Source organism: Chiloscyllium punctatum, chromosome 9 (assembly GCF_047496795.1).
Source record: "Chiloscyllium punctatum isolate Juve2018m chromosome 9, sChiPun1.3, whole genome shotgun sequence".
Classification (NCBI taxonomy): Eukaryota; Metazoa; Chordata; class Chondrichthyes; order Orectolobiformes; family Hemiscylliidae; genus Chiloscyllium; species Chiloscyllium punctatum.
The window spans coordinates 74,124,335-74,149,269 of record NC_092747.1 but is presented as its reverse complement, the minus strand read 5'-3'; the positions used below and the strand labels follow the sequence as shown (position 1 = coordinate 74,149,269).

At 39.4% G+C, this 24,935-nt stretch overlaps 1 protein-coding gene across 1 annotated transcript in view; it reads right to left on the bottom strand.

Moving 5' to 3' along the window:
- Positions 1 to 24,935, bottom strand: part of hephl1a (hephaestin-like 1a) — a 141,020-nt gene that overhangs the window by 92,011 nt on the left and 24,074 nt on the right. The window contains exons 2-5 of the mRNA XM_072577820.1: positions 18,703 to 18,947; positions 13,993 to 14,205; positions 10,001 to 10,180; positions 3,207 to 3,461 (exon numbers count right to left, since the gene is read on the bottom strand). Of these exons, the coding sequence (XP_072433921.1) occupies positions 3,207 to 3,461; positions 10,001 to 10,180; positions 13,993 to 14,205; positions 18,703 to 18,947 (893 nt within the window). The remainder of the gene's footprint in view (positions 1 to 3,206; positions 3,462 to 10,000; positions 10,181 to 13,992; positions 14,206 to 18,702; positions 18,948 to 24,935) is intronic.

Here is a 24,935-nt window from a genome sequence, read left to right as displayed (position 1 = left end):
GGGGTTTACAAAAATATATCCAAATAAAGGGGAGTCAGAATCTCCTCAGTTCAGGAGAGTGACTTTGAGCTGGCTGGCCACAACCAGTGTTACTGTGGGGAAAAGTTAGTTCTCTGGATGGGGAGACATTTGCCTTCTAAAGAAAAAAAATAACCAGGAGATTTAGAATTTCCTTGGGGGAGAAAAAAGAAAATAAATATGTATATAACTAAGTCAAAAGGGGCACTGCTTGTCACTGGCCACTCAGGTGTTTCTTTTCTTCCTGATAATGGAATATGAATAAAGTTTTCTGTATTCATTTTTTCACTGTGTCCCATACCTGTACACACCTGATATGGGTGCTAGATAATAAATAAGCACTACTGCAGTTTGGCAGTAGTGTAGGGTTTATAATAATAAAAAAAAACAGGAGATCTGGAATCACTTCAGTTAAGGATAATGACTCCGAGCTGGCTGGCCACAACCATTGTTACTGTGGGGAAAAGTTAGTTCTCTGGATGGGGAGACATTTGCCTTCTGGTAAAAAAAGAAATATAATATATAACCAAGACAAAAGGGGCACTGCTTGTCACTGGCTACTTGGGCGTTTTTTCTTCCGAGTAGTGGAATATGAATAATTTTTTCTGCACTCTATGTTTCTTCACTGTGTCCCATGCCTGCACACACATGACATGGGTACTAGGGGAAAATAAGCACTACCACTGTTTGGTGGTAGTGTCTGGGTTTAAGGGGAAAACATTATACAAACAGGGATTTAGAATCTCCTCAGTTCAAGGAACTGGCTCCAAGAAAGGAAACAAAGGAAAAATCTAACCAAGACAAAAAGGGGCAATGCTTGTCACTAGTCACTTGGGTATTTTTTCTTCCTAGTAGTGAAATACAAATGACATTTTCTGCACTCAATGTTGCTACACTATTTCCTGCACTTGCTCATACATGACATGGTTGTTGGGGAGAAATAAGCACTACTGCTGTACTTCAGCAAGGCATTTAATAAGGTTCCCTATAGTAGGCACGTTCATCAAGTCAGGAAGTATGAAATACAGGGAGATTCGGCTATCTGGATTCAGAATTGGTTGGCTGACAGAAGTGGTTGTAGATGGAAAGTATTCTGCCTGGAGGTCAGTGTTGAGTGGGTCCCGCAGGGCTCTGTTCTTGGGCCTCTGTTCTTTGTAGTTTTTATAAATGACTTGGATGAGGAGGTTGAGGTGTTGGTTAGTAAATTTGCTGATGACACAAAGGTTGGAGGTGTCGTCGATAGTATAGAGGGTTACTGCAGGCTGCAGTGTGACATAAACAGGGTGCAGAGCTGGGCTGAGAAATGGCAGATGGAGTTCAACCTGGATAAATGTGAAGTGATGCATTTTGGAAGTTCGAACTTGAATGCTGAATATAGGATTAAAGACAGGATTCTTGGCAGTGTGGAGGAACAGAGGGATCTGGGTGTGCAAGTACATAGATCCCTCAAAGTTGTCACCCAAGTGGACAGGGTTGTTAAGAAAGCATATGGTGTTTTGGCTTTTATTATTAGGGGAATCGAGTTTAAGAGCCGCAAGGTTTTGCTACAGCTCTACAAGTCCCTGGTGAGACCACACTTGGAATATTGTGTCCAGATCTGGTCGCCCTACTATAGGAAAGATACAGAGGCATTTTGTCACAACAAATAAGGGTGGGGCTTTTATAATTAATGGTGGGGCATTGGGTAGTGTTGTAAAACAGAGGGACCTAGGTGTGCAGGTCCATAATTCTTTGAAGTTTGCCTCACGTATAGACAGGATAGTTAAAAAGGCATTTGGCACACAGGAGTTGAAAGTTATGTTGAGGTTGTACAGGGTATTCTGGAATACTGTGTCCGGTTCTGGTCGCCCAGTTATAGGAAGATAAACTGCAGAGGGTTCAGAGGAGATTTACCAGGATGTCGCCAGGTATAGAAGGTTTGAGTTATAAAGAAAGGCTGGATAGGCTGGGACTTTTTTCACTGGAGCATAGAAGGTTCAGAGGCGACCTTATAGAAGTTTACAAAGTCATGAAGTGTATGAAGTTAATGGTAGTTGCTTTTTCCAAGGATGAAGTATTTCAAGACTAGGGGCACATTCTTAAGGTGAGAGGAGAGAAATTTTAAAAAGACATGGGGGCAATTTTTTTACAGAGAGGGTGGTTCACGTATGGAATGAACTTCCTAAGGAAGTGATGGATGTGAGTACAACTATGATTAAAATGCATTTGGATAAGTACATGAATAGGTAAAATTTGGAGGGATATGGGCCAAGAGCAGGCAGGTGGGACTAGCTTATCTTGGGATTATATTTGGCATGGACTGGTTGGACTGGAGGGTCTGTTTCCATGCTGTCTGAGAAAAATATGAGAAAAATAGAAACAGGAAATTCTGAGGTGGGTAAGTCACTTCCTAACTGAACAAAGCCTGTCCTTCAAAACTTACACTGTACAAATCAAGATTGTCATACAATATTCCACACTTGACTGATGGACCTGACTCCAACAACATTCAAAAAGATTGACACCATCCAGGATAAAACAGCCTATTCAATCAGCACATCATTCAGCAATATAAACATTGACTCCGTCTACCACCAATGCTCAGTGGTAATAGTGTGCACTACACACAAGATACCCTACAGAAACTCACCAAGGAATCCGTTCAACAGCAACTTCTAAACTCTCAGTCTCTGCCACCTAGAAGGACAAGGGCAACACGGTAGCTCAGTGGTTAGCACTACTGCCTTGGTGCCCGGGACCCAGGTTTGATTTCAGTATGGCATGAGCAAGGTAACATTGAGTTTGTTAAAGGTTCAGTTCAACCCAATTAGAAACAATTGAACTGATTACTATTTACTTACATTTTAGTGGCAGGCTGCCAATTTTGGCACCAATCCCTCTCCTTATTAGCTGAATGCAAAGGTGGTGGATTCAGCCTCAGATGAAAAAATGATAAGTGCTACACACCACAGAATCATGAAAGTCCTGATGTTCAAGCTCCCCAAGCCCTAAAAACACCATTGCTTGCACAACGTCAGTTGAGTTAAACCTGAGGCCAGGATTTGGCAAAATAACCAACTGACCATCTCTGTTACATTTTGATCAAACATAACTTTAAAAAATCTCTCTCAACCAACAAATCCTCTTTAGCTTTCCTAGTAAAGAAAACGTAAAACAATCCAGCTAAAGTCAATAACTCAATTTCTCACCTTTAATATGGTCATTCACTTGACAGCTTAACAGCCATTTTCCAACATTCCTGGAAACCATTTGTACAGTGACAAATGTAGCTGGAAAAAGACTAATGACATCCACTTTATGACCTTTGTTAATGAGAATCTGGCCATGGAAGTATGCTGAATGAATATCAACTTCATTTCCTATTGAAAACAAGTGCCAAGAAATAGACTGGCCACGGCACATGTTCAGCCCAGGCAAATTTCCAAAAAGAAAACCGTTGATAGCTGAGGAATCAAAACAGAAAGTTTAAATGAAGCTTTGTAAAGAAAAAAGATTTAAACATCAAACACAAATTGCTGGAGGTCTTAGAAAATATAAAACGTAGATAAATCTCTGGGGCCTGATTAAGTGTATCTTGGGAAGTTGTGGGAAGTTAGGGAAAAAAACTGCAGGCCCCTAGCAGAAATATTTGCATCATTTGCAACAATGATTGAGGTGCTGGAGGACTGGAGGATGCCTAATGTTATGTCTTTGTTTAAAAAATACTTTAAGTAGAATCCTGAGAACTGTAGACCTGCGAGCCTGATATCGATGGTGGATAAGTTGTTGAAGTGATTCTGAAGGATAGGATTTATATGCATTTGGAGAGGCAAAGACTGATTAGGAATAGTCATCATGGTTTTGTATGAGAGAAATCATGTCTCACAAGCTTGATTGAGTCTTTGAGGAAGTAGGCAAAAACGTTAATGAGGGCAGAGTGGTAGACTTGTTTGTATGGACTTTAGTGATGCCTTCGACAAGGTTCTGCATGGTAGACTAATTAGTAAAGTTAAATCACAGGGGATTCAGAGTGAGCTTGCCTCCTTGCTGGTACAAAATTGGCTTGATTTTAGGAGACAAGAGGGTGGAGGTGGAGGATCATCATTTGAACTGGAGGCCTGTGACCAGCAGTATTCCACAATGATCATTACTGTCCACCTTTGTTTGTCATTTATATAAACAACTTGGATGAGAATATACGAGGCATGGTTACTAAGTTTGTGAAGACACCAAAATTGGTGGCAAAGTGGACAGTGAAGAAGGTTATGTAACATTACAAAGAGATCTTGATCAATTGAGTCAATGGACTGAGGAGTGGCAGATGGCAGTTTAGATTAGATTCCCTTCATCAGGAACGAGGCCTCATTCCTGATTTAATTAGGTCAGATTGCCTATAGTATGAAAATAGGCCATTTGGCCCAATAAATCCACACCAACCCTCCGCAGAGTAACCTACCCAGACCTATTCCCCTACCTTTTCTTTACCCCTGACTAATGCACCTAATACTATGGGCAATTTAGCATGACCAATTCATCTGACTTGTACATCTATGGATTGTGGGAGAAAACCGGAGCACCCAGAGGAAACCCACGCAGACATGGGGAGAATGTGCAAACTCCACACAGAGAGTCGCCTAAGGCTGGAATTGAACCTGGGACACTGGTGCTATAAGGCAGCAGTGCTAACTACTAAGTCGCCCAATTAATTTTGATAATTTGGTTTAATTTGGATAAATACAAGTATTGCATTTTAGTAAAACAAACAAGCACAGGACTTATACAGTTAATGGTACAGTCCTTGGCAGTGTTATAAAACAGACAGATTTAGGGTTTCATGTATATAATTTTTTGAAATTTGCATCACAAATAGTCAAGGTGGTTAAGAGGGCGCTTAGTATGCTTGCATTCAATGCTCAGAGCTTTGACTATAGGAGTCAGGATGATGTTGCGGTTGTACAAACATTGGTGACACTGGAGTATTGTTTGCAGTTATTGTCACCTTGCTATTGGAAGTAGGGTTCAGAAAAGATTTACCAGAATGTTGCTGGGAATAGTGGGTTTCAGTTATGAAAATAGACGGGGATATTTTTCACTGGAACATTGGAGTTTGAGGGGTGACCTTATAGAGGTTTAGAAAATCATGAGGGGCATAGATAAGTTGAATAGAAAGCGTATTTTCCTTTGGGTGGGAGGGGTTCAAAACTCGGGGGCATATTTTTAAGGAGAGAGGAGAAAGTTTTAAAAAAGAACACGAGGGCCAAATTTGTGCACAGAGAATGGTTCATGTGTGGAATGAACTGCCAGAGGAAGAGAAAATCGTATTGCAGATGCTGTAAATCAGAAACAAAAATATAATTTGCTGGACAAGCTCAGTCAGTTTGGCAGCATCTGTACAGAAAAATCAGAATTAACATTCTGGGTCAAGTGACTCTCCCTCAGAACTGAAGTAGTGGATAGAGGTACAATTACAACATTTAAAAGATATTTGGATATGTATATGAAAGTTTTAGTGGGATATGGGCCAAATGTAGTCATGGGATTGTGGTAATACAGTAAAAATAATAACAACAATTTGCATTTATATAGCTCTTTAATGTAATTGTGTTGAAGAAAAGTGGCATTAGCACTGGAGACATTAATGGGACTAAAAGTTGATAAATCCCTCGAACCTGATAGTCTTTATCTTAGCATGTTGAAGGAAGTGACAATAGCTATTGTTGATGCATTGGTAATTATCTTCCAAAATTCTATATATTCTGGAAAGATTATTGCAGAGTAGGAAGTGAGCGAGAGAAAACATAGGAAACTATAGACCTGCTAGTCTTATATCAGTAGAAGAGAAAATTCTAGGAACTGTTATAAAGAATGGGATAGATATAGACTAAATGGATAATGATCTGATTGGCATAGTCAGCATGGATTTGTGAATGGGAAATCATGTTTGATGAACTTGGAGTTTTTCCTGAACAGATTACTTAAAAAACTAATAGAGAAGAGTCAATGGACATAGTATACTTAAATTTTCAGAAGGATTTTGATAAAGTGCTTCCAGAAGGCTGGTTTGAAACATTAAAGCACATGGCACTGAATGTAATACACTGGTATGGATTAATGATTAGCTAACAGACAGAAAACAGAGCAAGAATAAGTGGGTCATTCTCATGCGACTAGTGGGATATTAGTAGAAATAGAATTTGGGCACCAGCTGTTCCCAATACATATCAATGATTTGAAAGTGGGAAACAAATACATATTCCCAAATTTGCAAATGATACAAAGCAAAGTGGAAATGTGTGTTGTGAGGAAGATGTATAACATCTTCAGTAGGATTTGGCAGAGTCAGAGTCAGAGGTACATAGTTCGGAAACAGGTTTTTCAGCCCAACTTGTCTATGTCAATCAGGTTTCCTACACTGAACTAATTCCATTTGCCTCCATTTGGTCTATATCCCTCTAAACTTTCCTATCCATGTATCAGTCCCAAACGTCTTTTAAATGCTGTAGTTGTATCCGCCTCTACTATTTCTTCTGGAAGCTCGTTTTATATACGCACCACTGTCTGTGAGAAATTTTGCCCCTCAGGTCCCTTATATATCTTGCCCTCTCAAATTAAACCTATACCCTCTAGCTTTGGGTTCAGGGGAAAAGACCTTGGCTATTCATTTATCTATGCCGGTCATGACTTTATAAACCTTTATGAGGTCAACCCTCATTCATCTACGCTCCAGGGAAAATAAGTCCCAGTACAACAAACTTATAAATCTTTAATGCATCCTTTCCAGTTTAATATCATCCTTCCTGTAACACGGTGATCAGAATTGTATGCCTTACCAATAGCTTGTACAGCTGTAACATTATGTCCGAACTCCTGTGTTCAATGTTCTGACCATTGGAAGCAAATGTGGCAATGTCTTCTTCACCTACCTGTCTACCTCTGACAGCACTTTCAAGGAACCTTGTACCTGCATCACAAGGTCTCACTGCTCAACAACATTCCCCAGAGCCCTACCATTAATGGCACGACCCTGGTTTGTCTTATCAAAATGCAACATCTCACATTTATCTGATTTAAATTCTATCTGCCATTTCTTGGCCCACTGGTCCAGTTAATCAAGATCCCACCATACCCATCGTTAACCCTCTTCACTGTCTACTATACCACCAATTTTGGTGTCATTCACAAATTTACTAGCCATGCCTCCTATATTCTAATCCAAATTGTTTGTATAAATGTGAAACAACAGTGGACCTAGCACTCATTCTTGTGATACACTGCTGGTCACTGAACCTCCAGTCTGAAAAACAACCCTTCACCACTACCATCTGACTCCTACTGTCAAGCCAATTTTGTATCCAATTGGCTAGCTCTCCCCGAATCTCATGTGATCACACCTTCCTAACCAGTTTACCATTAAGTACCTTGTCAAAGGCCTTCCTAAAGTCCATGTAGAGAACATCTATTGCTTTGATCTCATCTATCTTCTTGGTTACCTCTTCAAAGTTCAAATTTGTGAGACACGATTTCCCACGCCCATGCTGACTGCCTCTAATTAGTCCTTGCTTTACGAAAGGCACACAGATACTGTCTCTCAGAATCCCCTCTAATAATTTATGCATCACTGATGTCAGGCTCACCAGTCTGTAGTTTCCTGGCTTTTCCTTTCAGCCTGTCTTAAATAATGACATAATATTAGCCACTCCCCAGTCTTCTGGCACTTATGTGCCCAATTGCCATTGTTGAAACAAGTATCTCACTAGGCGCCTTGCAATTTCTTCCCTAGCTTCCTACAATGTCTTGGGATACACATGATCAGGAACACATCTATCTTATATGTTTTAAGACCTCCAGAACCTCATTTTCTGTAATGCAAATTCTTTTCAAGACATTATTATTTATTTCTGAGTACTCTAACTTCCACATCTTTCTCCACTGTGAATAATCACGAGAAATATTCATTCAGGATCTCGTCCACCTCATGTGACTCCACACATAGATTGCCTCAATGGGATCATTAGGGAGCTCTATTCTCTCCTTAGGTACACTTTTTCCCTTAACATGCTTGTAAAATTGATTTGGAGTCTCCTTTACCTTATCAGCAAAAGCTAACTCATGTAACCTTTTGTCGTCCTGATTTCCAACTTAAGTGTAGTCTTATACCCCCTTTTCTCAAGAGGGATTTATTTGATCCCAGCTGCCTATACCTAGCATACATCTCTGCCTTTTTCTTGACAAGAGCCTCAATATTTGAAGTTATATAGTGTTTCCTAGTCCTGCCAACACTAACAGGAATATGCTGGCCCTGAACACTTGTTATCTAGGTTTAGGAAATGGGCAAGAAATTACAATTGGAAAAGAAAATTAAATGGAAACTAAAATGGAAAAATGTGAGGCGATTCTTCTTGGAAGGCAAAACCAATGTGCAGAGAATTACTTAAATGGTATTAGCTTGGAAAGTATAGATTGACAAGGAGACCTAGGTTTATTTGTACATCAGTCACTGTAAACTACCGTGCAGGTGCAGCAAGCTATTTGGAGGAATCACCTCAGGATAAATATTATTGCAATACATGAAATGAAGCAAAGGTAAATTGGGAAAACCAGGCTTATATTCCCAGAGTTTCAAAGAATGAGAGGTGATCTCTTTGAAACTTATACAATAGTTGAAAGGGACAGACCAGATAGATATATATATAAGATGGTTTCCCTGATTGGGGGAACCAGGACACACAACCTAAAAATAAAGGAAATGCCACTTAGGTCTGCAATGAGAAGAATCTTTTTACTCAGAGGGTGTGAATTCTTGAAACTTTCTATCCCAGAGGGTTATGGAAGCTCATACTTTGAGAACTTATAGAGTGAGAGACTGACAGATTTCTGACTGCCAGCGGCATATAGTATTATGAAGATGAGGTCAGTAAAAGACTCTATCAGTAAGCTCTATCAGCCACTGATGTATTGAGTGGTGTGGCACACACAATGGGCAGAATGGCTAACTCCTGTTCCTATGCAAAACAGCCCAAGGTAATTCATAGGAGCATAAGACATAATTGACACTGACCTAATAAGTGGGCATGTAGACAAAACATCTCAGAGATAGTTTTGACATGCAGCATAAAAGGGACAGGTGGTAGGTATGCAAAGATGTTTAGGAAGGACATTTCACATCAGAGAGCATAGATGGCTGAATGAACTGCCTCCAATTCTGGGGTATAAGGAATGTTGGATAGATGGAAGTGTCATCAAGTCAAACAGCTGGAAACGGATCCTTTGGTCCAATATAATCTCAAACTAAACTAATCCCACCTGCCTGCTCCTAGCCCATAACCCTCCAAATCTTTCCTATTTTTATACTTACCTTTTAAATGTTGTAAATGTGCCCACATCCTGCAGAATCAGACTACAGAAAAATAATATAATTTCACAACGGGGAGGGACAGCAACAAAAAAAAAACTGAGAAGGGCCTGAAAGGAGCTAATGGTAATGAACAGGATTAAAAACTAAAATAGACAAATTAATGTCATTGAAGACATTGGAATTTCAGGTTAGATGGACATGACAGAAAATAAGAGAACCATAATTCTGGTTATATGCAGTCAGAGAAGAGACCATACATAAAGTTATAACATTGAAGTCTGAGGCCCTGTGCTGAGATGAAATTCACTATCAAATAATATGACAAAAGAATGCTCTTTAGCCCACTAATGGTGGTACATCCTACATACATTAATGCATTTTGCCCCACATTGCCAAATTTCTTTTTTAAGTTGTTGCAAATCAATATCTAAGGCAGCAGTAAATTTTCAATTCAGAGATCATTGTGACATTCACACTTGCATGTGTGTTCCAGTAATTCCCTGGTGTACAGCATTATCCCAGTAGTTCACACTAATGCCTCACAATGCCAGAGACCTGGGTTGACTGTTAGTGCAGACATGGTGGGCTGCAGGGATTATCTCTGATTGAAATTATAAAGTTTCAAAAAAATCAGGTAAAAATACTCACAATGCATTTTGTTACTTTCCTGAAAAGCTTCATCATCTTTGTCAACTGCAGATGGCAGAGTGCAGTACTCATTTATATTATCATCTAAATACCAACTCAGATTTTCATCCACAACACTGAACATCATGACAAAGTCCTGGTCAACATCTTTACGTTTCAGTGTCACATCATCCAAAATTCCTGTAAACATTGAAATAAAACAAGGAGCTCAGTCTGATTTTAGGAAATTTGTATTTTGTACATTCACATGACTAAAAATATGTGTGAGCCTTTATTTAGAATATCAAATTCTGATCATCTGTTTTATGGTCAAACCATGTGAAAGGTTCCCCCATCATTGTGGTTTCAAAGAGTAAACAATAACATAGCACAGGAACAGGTCCTTCAGCCCTCCAAGCCTGTCTTGACACATTTTGCCCTTCCTTACTAAAATATCCCCAAATTGTTGATCTCCCAGAAGAAGGATGAACTGGCTCTCCATATTTTAAAGGTAAAAACAATGACTGCAGATGCTGAAAACCAAATACTGGATTAGTGGTGCTGGAAGAGCACAGCAGTTCAGGCAGCATCCAACGAGCAGCGAAATTGACGTTTCGGGCAAAAGCCCTTCATCAGGAATAAAGGCAGTGAGCCTGAAGCGTGGAGAGATAAGCTTCCCCAATTGGTCACAACAAGATTAATATACAAAGAATATCCTCTCTCGTAGATACCTTTCTCCGAGGCCAAATGAACTTAATTTATAAAAAGGAAACAATTTAACCAGATTTTCCTGAGTTAACAAAGAATTACTTGAATAGTTAATAAAGTCAAGAAGAAAAAATGAAATATACATGCATACAGATTAGAAATACAAATTGAACCCAATTAAAGATAGACAGATCAATCTGTATAGTTTGGTCATGAACAGTAGATGATGGAGCAATGATGGTTGCAACAGATGATTTCCAGATTCAAGTTTTTGCAGGTTCGTTGAAGTGCTTTTGTCCTGCTTCCTTTTGATGGTGGCTGGTTGGCTGCACCTGGAGCAAGAGAATCCCTCTTTGTCTTAAAAAACCGAAAGAGAAAATGCTGGAAAATCTCAGCAGGTCTGGCAGCATCTGTAAGGAGAGAAACGAGCTGACGTTTCGAGCCTAACTGACCCTTTGTCAAAGCTCCTTCTTTGTCTTGTTTCCTTTGAATTGGCTGCCTGACCAACTACCTTCTAGCATTCAGAATGAGCACATTGATTACCTACAATGCAGGAATGGCTAGTGGATGGATCTTTGACTATGACCTTCACAGCACAGGATGGGACAGTCACTCAGTGGTTAGCACTGCTGCCTCACAGCATGAGGGACCCATCCTCGGGCAACTGTTTGTGTGGATTTTGCACATTCTCCACATGTCTGCGTGGATTTCCTCTGGGTGCTCCAATTTCCTCCTGAAGTGCATGTTGGGTGTAATGGCCATGCTAAGTTGCCCATAGTGTCTAGGGGTGTGTAGCTTAGGTGAATCAGCCATGGAAAATGCAGGGATAGAGTAAGAGGGTGAGTCTGGGTGCGATTGTCTTCAGAGAGTCAGTGTGGACTTGTTGGACTGAATGGGAAGAAGGGCTTATGCCCTATACGTCAATTCTCCTGTTCCTTGGATGCTGCCTGACCTGCTGCGCTTTTCCAGCAACACATTTTCAGCTTGTTGGACTGAATGGCCTGTTTCCACACTGCAGGGATTCTATGATCCTATATGATTCACACTACTGCTTAAGCCTATGCTAGTACACAGATGTACCTTAGATCACTGACACTTGATTATCTTGGTTCTCCAGCACACCTTCTTCCAACAGCACACACAAACCAGGTTTTTAGTCCTTTATCTTGTGTATCCTTGAAAGGGAAGCCACAAAACATGTCTCTCAGCCAGATTATTGTCCTTTCTCCAACGAGATTACAATTCAGTTTGCATTGCAATCCTCGCTTTTAGTTCCATCCATTGCATCTTTCTTAGCACATCATCAAATGTGACATTCCAAGGTCTCTCTCTCTTTCTCCAGACAGCTACTGAATCTACATCCACACTATCTTTTGGTTGTAAGTGAGGGAATTAGAACATAGAACAATGCAACACAGAAACAGAACCTTCAGCCCTCGATGTTGCGCCGACCTGTCAACTATTCTCAGCTCGTCCCCCTACACTATCCCAAAATCATCCACGTGCTTATCTAAGGATTGTTTAAATCTCCCTAATGTGGCTGAGTTGACTACATTAGCAGGTAGGGCATTCTACGCCCTTACCACTCTCTGTGTAAAGAACCTGCCTCTGACCATCTGTCTTAAATCTATCACCCCTCAATTTGTAGTTATGCCCCTCATACACGCTGACGTCACCATCCTAGGAAAAAGGCTTTCACTGTCTACCCTATCTAATCTTCTGATCATCTTGACTGTCTCTATCAAATCCCCTCTAAGCCTTCTTCTTGCCAATGACAACAGGTTTGAGTCTCTCAGCTTTTCCTCATAAGACCAGGCAACATCCTGGTAAATCTCCTCTGCACCTTTTCCAATCTGGGGTTATGATCCATCATCATGATCTCTGCTAATTTATGTACAGATAATCCACTTACAGGAAACCAAAAAGTGCTGGAAAAATGCAGCAAGTCTGGCAGATCTGTGGAGAGACAGGCTTAGTGTTTGAGGCTAATCTAACTTTTCTTTGGGTTCTGAAGAGTAAGAACAGAAACAGACCATTAAGGCTGCTCTGGCATTCAATGCATTTATGGCTCATGTAATAATCCAGAACCCCACTTTCCTGCCTTGCTCTGTAAACCTTGATTTCCTTACTGATTAAAAATAATCTGTCCATCTCAGCCTTCAATATACTTCATGTACAGCGAGCAGTCATGGTCGAGTGCTTAAGTTAACAGATTATGAATCCATTGAGGCTAACTCCATGAAAATTCGAGACCGGGTGAGTCCGATCCTCACTGCTGTCCTTTAGGGTGCAGTATGGTAACTCAGTGGTTATCACTGCTGCCTCATAGCACCAGGGACCCCAGTTCAATTCCATTCTCAGGTCACTGTCTGTGTGGAGTTTGCACATTCTGTGTTTACATGGGTTTCTTCCCACAGTCCAAAGATGTGCAGATTGGGTGAATTGACAATGTTAAATTGGCCCATGTGCCCAGGGATGTATAGGTTAGATGTGTTAGCCATGGGAAATATAGGGTAGGGGGTTGGGTTTGGGTGGGATGCTCTCTGGAGGGTCAGTTGGACCTGTTGGGCCGAATAGCTGGTTTCCACGTTATATAGATTTGGATGATAATTACTTAGCTAAACATCCATCCAAAACCGAATGACAAAAATTTTAACTGCAATAAATAAAGCATTAACAGAAGGGAAAGACATTTTTAAACAATCTGAAATAAATCATTCTACACAAGTTAACACAATTTACTAACATAAACTGCAAAGAGGAAATTAGGGAAAAGTGTAGCAGAGGTAGCCGATTCACGAACAGGCTTCATTTATGCTGCTGACCTGTCCTTGTAGCCACAGTATTTATCTGGATGGTCAAGATCAGTTTTTGTCAGTTTTCTCTGGGATCATGGTAATATATATTTTTTGGAGCTAGGATAGGCAGATACAAGAAAGTGAATCTACCACAGGATTAGGGGGTCGACAATGTGAAGGCAGTGTTGACAGCAGGGCACTACTTCTATGGAATTAACACTAGGTTCATGATTTAATAAGAGAAAGTACATCAGACTTGCCTGGGGAGAAAATCAGAATTGTTAAGTAAGGGAAATCTAACCATTCTAACCATTATGTTGTAATCCTGATCTATGAAGTGCGCACTTTAAACAGCAGCCAGTTCTAAGACCCATCTAAGTCCAAGCATACTTTAACAACAGGACTGTTATTCAAGATAAAAGATATTAAATCGGGTGAACTAATTTAAAGCTTGGGACCTGGAATTTGATGTGCAGGAACAATTGAACAACCCATGATATACTGTACCTTTCTTACATGTTAACAGCACTCCGATCAAACCTGAGGAAATATCCTTTGGAGCATCTACATGGGAATGGTAAATCCAAGTTAAACAAGCTGGGTCAGCATCTGTAGGTGCATACTCTTTCTTGACTATCCATGTATAGATGTGACTTCCTCCTGGTGGAACAGCATCATCTGCCTTATATTTACCTGATGTTTGATCAGGATAAAAAGCACCTGTAAAAAAGAACAGCTTTCATCATTCTACGTTAGAGGAATTTAATCTAAGAATTAGAGTACAGTATAAGCGCAAGTTTTCAGAAATGGAAGTCACTGGTAAATTGCATAATACTGATTTTGAAGTAGTTTCAGAGAATTAGAAGCATTATAAGCAGTTGCACTAAACAAAGCAATACCAGCATCTGATATGAATAGTGTTGGAAGAGGGAACAAATAAAAAATGCCCTCATGACTCAGAAGGTAAAGAAGAAAGCCAACGACTTGGCAATGAGAAAGGAGGAAGGGTCTCTGAATTCTATGCAGTGGTTATCATGTACAAGAAAAAACTAACAAAATTCAAATATTCATACTATAGTTATTTCACATGTTTCTATACATGTATTGACAGGAACTAGTATATGTGATTCTTACAAGCAACTCTAGATCTAATTAGCAATTTTTAAAGCTGGTTTTTATTAAGCTGATAAAGAATTTTAATTAGTGCAAATTTAATTGTGAACAAACAGGACAACTAGAATAATTCTAGCAATCATAAATATGTAAGAGGAAGGACTGGTGAAATCATTTTACTGGCTTACAAATTTGCCCTGCCTACAGCTGTTGATACAGACTGCAAGCAAGCTTTGATTTCAGTGTGCAGCACAGCATTTTCTCAATAGGGAATTCAGTGTCTACCTGGTTCATGATTCATAGTTCATCTCAGCCTCTTAAAAGGCAGCCAGGACTTTTTAAAGGGGTGATGAGGAGGTGTTTGGAAGTACTTCCAAATAAACGTGTTGGGCTATAGCCTGGTGTTGTGTGCTTTTTAAATTTTTATAGGGGAGCTGCACTTATTCACAGGAGATGTTGCAGATTATTTGTGGAAGACTTGGCTGCAAGGGAAAGTACAACAAAAAAAGCAACAGTCCAGATAGGAGTTCCCAAATGAGTTGCAGGAAACACTAGTCCAGAAGGTGGACAGGAACCAAGGTACCACATATCAGAAGGAGGCTAGTGAGCCCCAAGGCACACCTGGAAAAAGGATTATGAGCACTCAAGGCTTCACAGGAGGCTCCCAAGCACTGAGGATGTCACCTAGACAGGGGACGAAACGTCTGCAACACAAATTCCCAGCTCAGCGAACAGAACCACAACAACGAGCATCCAAGCAACAAATCTTCTCACGAACTTTGAACTCACTTTGAAAGCTGTACGCTGAGCATCTGGCAGCAGTGCTGGTAAAAGTTCAGTGATCTCACATGGCTGGTCAATGTCAATGAATGCAACTTCCCAACTCTCCCCTTCACTAACCTCTCATGTTGCTCAATGCACCTCACACCTATCACTCACTCACCAGCAATCAGGACTCACTCCATCATGAGTTCTAAAGTAGTCAGACTCTCACCCAGCTTTCACAAACCTCCAAATATTCAATTATTTCTGGCACATCACTTAAACACAGTGTTATGGACCAGACCAGACGCCTTCAAAATATAATAAGAAGGTAGCCTAGACCCTAACTTTTTCTTATTTTAAAGATAATTGTGAGATGCTACATTCCAGATGCAATCTGATTGGTCAAGCTACTTGGCATTAAGCAAAACACAATTTAATCAAACACTATAGTCAAAATACAGCAAAATAAAGAAGGAATTGGAATAACTTAACTCTACTGAAAAAAACGTAACAGAATAACAGAATTATTACTAATTAATGGTTCCAATATATTAACATCCCGTAAAGACACCCTTGGAGAAAAGCCAAATTCAGAAAACAGATTATCTCACATGAAGCTTCTGTGCCAGGGAGAGAACCCTCGAGCTTTTGGTTATAATTGACACAATGACAAAAAAAAAAGCTTCTACTCTTCCAAGACCCCAACAGCAACTGCTGAAAGCTGAACCTAAAATTGTTGGTTCTGTGGGAGCTCGACCACACCCATTCAGGCTGCTTCTATTGTTCTAACTTGTTAAAAACAAATACCCAGGGCTTCACAAGGTTTTATCTTTCCACATGTCACACAATCTCTCTCTGAAAGAAACCAGGACAAAACACAGCTCTTAAAGCCACTGTTGGATACTCTCCTTTCTCTTCTTAGTGGTCAATAGATAAAAATTTGAGACTTTTTATAAAGAATCCGTGACAGTTACATTCTGGCTGCCAAGAATAAGCATGTGACAGCATAGTTTGTCAATTCTAAGTTCAGCTTACTTTTTTAAGCATTAAGACACTGGTAGCTTTATCTTAATTATATTTTGTTTTCAAGCCTTAGCAACACCATAAGCCAATTTGAGCATGACATTCAGTCAGTAAGTCACTTGACTTGACCACTCTGTTTGTCACATAACCCTATTAGCAGCAAAAACAAATTTAAACTGTTTTACAATATTAACTTAATCAGATAAGCTGTTCCCTTGTATTTTTAATTGTTATATGATTTTAATTCAATCAAATAAGCTGTTTATTATGTTTTGAACTGTTATAAGACATTGGCTCAATCATATTCTTTTCTTATATCCCCACAACTACAGTATCACCACAATTGAGTAACATGCACACTGACATTCTGCCCCTCTCCTTACAAAACAATAACAAGAGGGAGAGCTGCATACTGCATTAATTGGCCCCACTGGAGGAGATGTTATGCCACATAGTGGCAATGGCTGTTATTAAAAATATTGCATCTGGTGATGTAAAAAAACATTCAAGGTAATGGTTCCTGTCTTAAACCCCTTCTCAAATTCCACTTAAACTTCATCCTGTTATCCATCATAAAGTGTAAGCTGCAGATAATGTGACAATGGACCACTTATTTACCATTCCATCCCACTACCCTCAATCCAGATGAAAGCATTTTTACTTTCAGATACTCAAGAATATACACCTGGCCAGCTAGAACAGACTTATTGTGTAAGTTGCAATCATCAGCAGAATTCTGCTGGAGAAGCAAAATCATTTGACACTGGAAATCACCAGTTCAGCTACTGGCACCGTACATCATTGTTAACTAGCATTGTGCAGTTATAGAGTCATACAGCCATACAGCATGAAACTAGACCCTTTGGTCCAACTCATCCATGCCAACCAGGTTTCCCAAATTGAATTAGGCCCATCTAATCATGCAATTTTGGTCAGGTGTTATAGGATGCTGTTCCTCTATCTATTTCCTTCCACTCATTCTTGTGTTTTCCTGTTTCTGTTTTCAGCTTGACTCAGGGCTTTGTGCAAAACACACAGGCCATTTTTAACAACATAGAAATAGTTACCATTTCGAAGACAACACTTACACAGACCCAGTCACGATGCAGCATCTGGTCGATATACTAAATCACACTGCAGCATAGACAGATGTTACCAACTGTCTCAATGCTGCAATGGAAAACTCAGACTGTAATCATGAGATCCATGTTTGTTGCCATGCAAGTTCAGATTGGTGCCGTGCAAGCTCAGAATGCTGCTATTATGATTGTAGAACATTATTTTCCAGGAAGGGTGCAGAGAACATAAATATGTATGTCCCTTCTCTGTTGCTCTAGCCTATAATGTGCCACCTGCCCTTCAGGTAGGTGTTCATGAGACATGGCTGCAACTGTTGAATAGTTGGAGGATGTGGAAGTTGTGACAGGTGTAATTGAAGCAGCATTGAAAAGCTTGAAGGGTGAGGGGGAGTATCTGAACTTTAGGTATGAATTCTAATTATATCTTGTCATATCCTCTCTTATCATTAAGGATGCAATCACTTTAATCGTGAAAGCTATTCCTCCCCCTTACCATTTTTGCACTTGACCACATAACCAGGTTTATTTTGCTTGCGGGACATTTCGTAGAATTTTCCTCAGAATCTAATGAACTATGGGTGTGCATGGCTTCTTTCACAGGCTCACACAAATATACAGATATAAAGATATTGAAGGAAAATGTCATAGCCCAGTGTATCTGATACAAAATGGTTATTATTGCTACTAGTAGAATGTTCAGAGCTATTTTGTTGAATAAACTCCATTTATTTTTAGCTTAATTCAAAATGACCTCAGACTCCAAAGTGAATTTGTTATTAATAGCACCACTATTTTGGTTAGGTAGTTAATACTTCCTGCAGCTCTGGCATTTTTGAGCATTTGCTAAGGCACAGTGGTACTATCTCCAGCTTTGTCAGATGGAGAAAGTTTAAGTTCACTTCCAGAGGTTTACGCATATAACACTGATTGAAAGTGAATATTGACAGAGCACAGTTCTGTTTAAAGAAGGCATCTTTTAGAAGGAATGAGGCCCCAGTTGCTCTTTTAGTTGGATGTAAAAGATCACATGCCACTATTTGAAGAATAATGCTCCTTGATATGTTGGCCAGTACTTATCTGTCAACCAACTTTACTAAAACAATGATCTGGTCATTATTACTCTGCTGTTTGGGAATTTGATGTGCACAAATTGTCTCATTTCTTACACTTCAGAAGCGTATCAATAACTATAAAGCACTTTGTAAATGAAATTCTTTCTTTTACTCAGTAAGATTACCTTCTGAATCTTTCTTGTAGAAAACTCCATGAGGATGCAAAGAATAGGGACGTGATGCAAAATTTTTGAAGTGAATAATAATCAAGTCTTCCACCTCTGCCCTAAGCAGTGGGCCAAGAAATCCAAGCCAGTCAGGTTTCGAAACCTCAGTTGAGTAAGTTGCATCGGTAAACTGTTTATAGATGGCCTTTTTGTACAATCGTCCAATCCTGTTTTTGCTCCTCGTAAGAAATACTGCTGCATTCCTATGAACAAACAAACATATGATCAGCCATATCACTTTTGAATAAAATATTCCTTATAAAAGGAAGAGTCAAAACTTTAATCTCCTTACTGGGTGTTGAACATTCAATTATTAATCCATCCTAATAGAATAGAAGAAGGGGTTATGATGCAAGCTCAAATCTGAATGTTATAGTTATATCTGGCATTATCGTGGTAGTTTTTGAACTTCACTCTTACCTATTGACTTTAAAATAGAAGTGAACGTTCAGGAAAAAGTGTCAGAGGAAACGTTTGTCTTGTTTTGTAGTTTGGCGAAATTTGGACTACTACCCCAATTATTAGGACAAGGCCATAAACAGCCAGACCTGAATATAATTTATCAGTAGCAGGACTTGGTTTCAATAAAGAATGAAGTTTAATGGCCATCCAAGAGCAGCAAGGATAAATACACCCTATTGTCCCTGCCTCTCACACTACCATCTGACAATACAGCACTCAGCTCCTTTGCACAACCTCTTAATATTTCCCTCCAACACTTCCTACACCTCAGTCACAGAGACACCATAAAACTCATTGCCTTCTCAAATAATCTATTATATGCCATCACACACATTTTCCTTTATACTGTACACCTCCATACTCTATCCAATCATGTTTTTGTTATTGTATGTTCGATGCGTGTCATACTCATTCACATTACAAAGCTTTCCAACATGTGTTCTCTTACACATTGTCCTTTAAGGATACAGCACATAACAACAGACAATAGAACAGTTTAGAGTCCTCAATACACTGCCATTGCACAGGCAAACCAAGAAGATCACTGTCCCAGCAGAAACCCAACAGCATGTCTGAATGTTATTGGTATTCCTTCATTGACTCACATACAAGCTCACTTCAGCTTACATTTTTCAGATCAGGGTTGAACCTTCCTTTGAAGTCTTACATCTTCTTTGTATCTTTGCTCTAGGTCTTAGAATGAACTATAAGAGGAAAATTGCAGTCTCGCATAGAAAGCTGTGAGATATCAGAAATCGTTCCAAGCAAGTTTACCACTTTGGCTGAGAGTGTGAAGGAGTCTGCACCCAATCCTTGTAGAATCATCTTAAAAGCAATACCACTTTAGTCTGCCTTGCAGATTTTGGTGGCCTCCCAGGACACTGTACTGGCACCTTTACAGCCAGAAGATCTATGCTATTAGAGTCATTGATTCATAGAATCCTACAGCATGGAGACACACCCTTTGGCCCAAGCTGGTCCATGCCAATCAAAATGTCTGTCCACGCTTACACCATTTCCCTGCACTTGGGTCATATTCTTCTAAACTTTTCTTAACCATGTATTTTTCCAATGCCTTTTAAATGTTGTTAATGTACCCACCTCAACCACCTCTGCTGGCAGCTCATACCATATGCGTACCACCCTTTGTACTGCTCAGGTTCCCTTTTGTTCTTTTCCTTCTAGCCTTAAACTGATGTCCTCTAGTCCTTGATTTCCCAACTCTGGAAAAAGGACTGAGTGCATTCACCTTATCCATGCCCCTCATGATCTTATACATCTCTGTAAGGTCCCTCTTTCAGTCTGCTACGCTCTAAAGAAAAAGTCCTATTTTGTCCAACTTTTTTCTATAACTCAGACAGGCAACAGACAGCAGCCTTGTAAATTTCTTCTGCATACTTTCCAGTTTATTAACATCCTTCCTATAGCAGCTTGACCAAAACTGAACACAATACTCAAGTGCAGCCTCACCAACGTCCTGTATAACTGCAACATAACTTCCCAACTTCTATACTCAATGCCCTGACTGATGAAGGCCAATGTGCCAAAAGCCTTCTTTACTGTCCTGTCTACCTGTGACTCTACCTTCAGAGAACTGTGAACCTGAACTCCAAGATCCCTCTCTTCCACTACACTTCTTAAGGCCCTACTATTCACCATGAAACTCCGATCTTGATTCCACTTTCCAAAATGCAATATATTTTATAACTTTAATGGAAGCTCAAATCTCTGCCATGTAGATTTTAAATGCCATATTTGGAAATAAGATGAATTAAGTAGATGGGTTTGCAAGCAGTTAGTTTAGGTAAAAACAATGACTGCAGATGCTGAAAATCAAATACTGGATTAGTGGTGCTGGAAGAGCACAGCAGTTCAGGCAGCATCCAACGAGCAGCGAAATCAACGTTTCGGGTTTAGTTTACTGCAATCCATCCTCCCATTGATCATCGGAAGTGATGATGCCCAGCTTTTAAGAAAGTGGCAGTGGTATGCTGCAAGAAGCTAGCAGGCATCTCTTAGGCAGTCTGCACATTTCCCCCTTCCTATCTCTCACAATTAAGAGCCACCATGGTATTAGCAAGCCAGCTGGGCCACACTGCCACAATCTTCTTTATTCTTCTTAGGCAGTTCTTCAAAATCAAGGATGATCTTCTTCTACTCTAGTGTTGTGGATCCTGTGGTGTAGTAATGATGGATCTGCACACTTTGCCACAGGTTGTGTCAATGGTATTTAGGTATAGCAGAACAGGAGTAAGTCTTCAATTTAAGGAAGGGGAACAGTGGGTGCCTTTGTCACTGTGATTTATACATTGCTATGATCTGTGCAGGAAATATGTAGAAAGTCAGAACCTCCATTTTATCTCCCCTTTTAATTTTGTTCTTTTGTTTTCTAACAGGTTAGTGGCTTTGGTAGTTCAATAAAATGGCTAAACTTAAAAGTGAGTGAATGCCCAGGCGAGTGAATGTAGCACCAGCAAAATGCTGGTGTGTTGGAAAGGCAACATGAATCTACTGACTTTTCTACATTTAACTAACATTACATTAACTCACGCCTGCAATTACCATACAAAAAGAGACAACTAAGTGAATCTTTAAACTTGGATTCTAGCTTTACCTGCCAATGCTTAAGCTTGCCAAGTTGACTGAATCACACCTAGTTGAAGGAAAGAAGGTAAACTCACAGCAAATCAGCAATATATTCTACTTGTAATGAGTGGAAGTGATTGTAAAGGCTGACAATGATCAATCTGCGGATAAAAGTGAAAATTTTGAAATTGAATGAATGGGGAGCTAAAATAATTGGCAAGGATTGCAGTGAAAGTTTGTTCTACGCAGAAAATAAGTTCAGCAAATTGGTGTTAGGAGAACCTTTCAGAAAAATGGTCAAAATAATTTAAAGTGATCTCCTGAGCACTTTTCCACCTGATTTTTCAAGTAGCCTGTCACAATGGATTATGATACATCTTCCAAATCCCCAACCAACCACAATTATCCTCAGACATTTTTCCATCATTTTCACACAAAACATTTTGCATGTTTTAATTAATTTATTCACACTTCTTACAAAATGTCTAATCAGCTTACCTAACTGGTAATGTACATTTTTTGGTATTGTAAGTGCATTCCATTTCTTTCCAACTGATTGACTGTCAAAATTTGACTTTCCTATCTTTTGAAGTTTACCCTTTTAATGTCATATTTATTCTTATATTTTTCAAAGCAGACGCTGTTTGTTTAAAATTCTTAAATGTAGTTGTGTTAGTCTGAAAGCTATTGTTAGCATAATATTTGAAGTTTAGTTATCTGTTACTAACTTCTGTGGAAGAAATCTCATTGTCCTTTAACTAATGGCATTCGTCTGGTCAGCAGACCATATGCGAACCATGCAATTCCTCGGGTGCCAATGGAATTGTATACTAACTCAGAAACTGCTAAACACCTAAATGATCTGCCACAATTCTATACTCCTAAGTGTGTTCCAATATGTTTGAAAAAGAAGGCCCAACAAAAACCATTTAAATGACAAAAAGGTGGAAGTATTTATCCATAAGGTGTGTAAGAGGGAGTTGATTCTGTCAGGTATAGAAAGACATCTTGCTCAATATCAAATGATTCAGCAAGCACTGAAGCAAATCTTAGACATGAGAAGTATTGTTTACAGAATCCAATTGTCTGGATGCTGGCCAAAAATAGAACCGAGATGAAAGCTGCTTAGGAACAGCAGTAACTGAATCTATGAAGTGTTAGTAAGTGAGGAAGGCCAAATGTAAAAGATCATACTTTGCACACACATATCCAAAGAGCAGTGCCTCCAGATGCTGCATTTCCATGTATAAGGAGATCTCAGCAATCTCCTGTAATAGGATTAGATGCCTAGTAGGCCAGGCTAAGCAAGTTTATCAGAAATTCTGTGAAAAAATTAGATAGGCTTCCCAGTTCCTAAAACAATCAGGTAGACAGTTTATCCTGTATATTAAAATGAGTTAATACTTTGCAGATTTCAAATTCAAAATGACTTGTGAGCTTTCCATCACCTGAATCGCGCCCAGAATTAATCTCTTATCTAGTTTCAAAGTGACAGAAACTTAAGGCATGAATTCTCAGAGTTCACAGCTGCCAGTGACCACCTCCACATGACTCAGTGGATAGAGGGAGGAAGCATTTAGTTGGAATAGATGTCTCTCTTTTGGGGTGACATCACATCTGAGCTGAGAAGAAACTTGCACAAGTGCAAGTAGGTGGTCCAAATAAAACAGAGATGTATATGGCTGTCAGGTACAGAAACATCATAAGAATTAATCCAGAAGTGATACTGGCCATCAGAATTCAAAATAGTTGTCATCACTAAAATCATGGCCATACTTAGAAATTCATATATCATAGACAGTAAGGAAATGAATTGTAATTTGTTGTGTAAAACCTTTGTGATTTTTTTTCTACAATGTTAGAAAAGGTCACAAAACAAAATTAATGGAGCATGAAGCAGACAATACTGAACTGGAGACCTCGGAGTGAGGGGTGGAGCTTTGTGTTTTTTGGTGGGGTGGGAGAGAGAAATGTAGAATGGTGGCAGAAGAAACAGGAGAAAGTAGTCTAGTGTCACTCCTGCTTTGTCAGGCATCTGAAGAATTGCTTCAAAAAACACTCATATTTTTGATTGCTGCATAGATGTATGTGTAAAACTTTAAGAGGATAGCATTAGTTTCCTGGATGAGTAATGATAAAATAGAACATATTTTTCTTCACGCAGGCCATTATAGTATTGTTAAAGACTTTAATGCCTATGTACGGTAAAATACTTGTATTTATACAGCTCTCTTGGCATCCACTGGGTGTCTCAAAATGCTTTACAGCTCATGAATATAATTCCAAATTACTGCTCCTCGGATGCTGCCTGAACTTCTGTGCTCTTCCAGCACCACTAATCTAGAAACTATTATACTGTAATCGTGTTACAAGGTATGTAACACGATTTTAAAATCATTTGAGAGTTTGAAGTTTTGAATTTGAACCAGTTGCATGTGGGCTTTTATAATGTCTGAAAGAGTTTAATTATTAAGTTGTAAGTATTTCCGTAGCCATGATGCTGTTTTTGAAAAAAAGTGAGAAAGGGGTTATTATTGAGGTGAGTTTGGTAAGATAGGGTGAGAGAACTTGTTTATAACATTCTTTAAAAAAGATAATTTCAGCCTATAGTGTATAGCTTCAAAACAGCAGCAAATTATCAATATAGTGCCTTTGATTGAATAAAATTTGAAGTAATTCACAAGAGCATTATGAAAGAATATATGATGTAGAATCACATGAGAAGATGAGATCAGATGATAATAAAGCTTTTCAGAATTAGATTTCAGGCAGTGTGTCAGGGAAAGAAAATAAGGGGAGGGAGTTGAATTCAAAAGCAACTAATGGCACCCCTATGGCATACCTCACTTCTGATTTTTATCCCACCTTAAAACCTGCCATTCCCAGAACAACTCGCCACTCAGCGGTTATCTCAAAATCCACCTGCATCCCTCATGTCCACTTCACTATTTAAAACCTGGTGTGCATTCAGAGAAACACTGTCAGTCAGAGCTATCCTGCAAGGTTCCTGATACTTGTCCTGGGCTTCCTGCTTTGTGGGCAGAGTCTTGGAGATCCTGTTGGAAGGTGTGGAGCTGATGTGGGATGACTCCAAGACCAGCAATGCATCCACAATACCAAACCATGCCAATCTGATCCAAGGT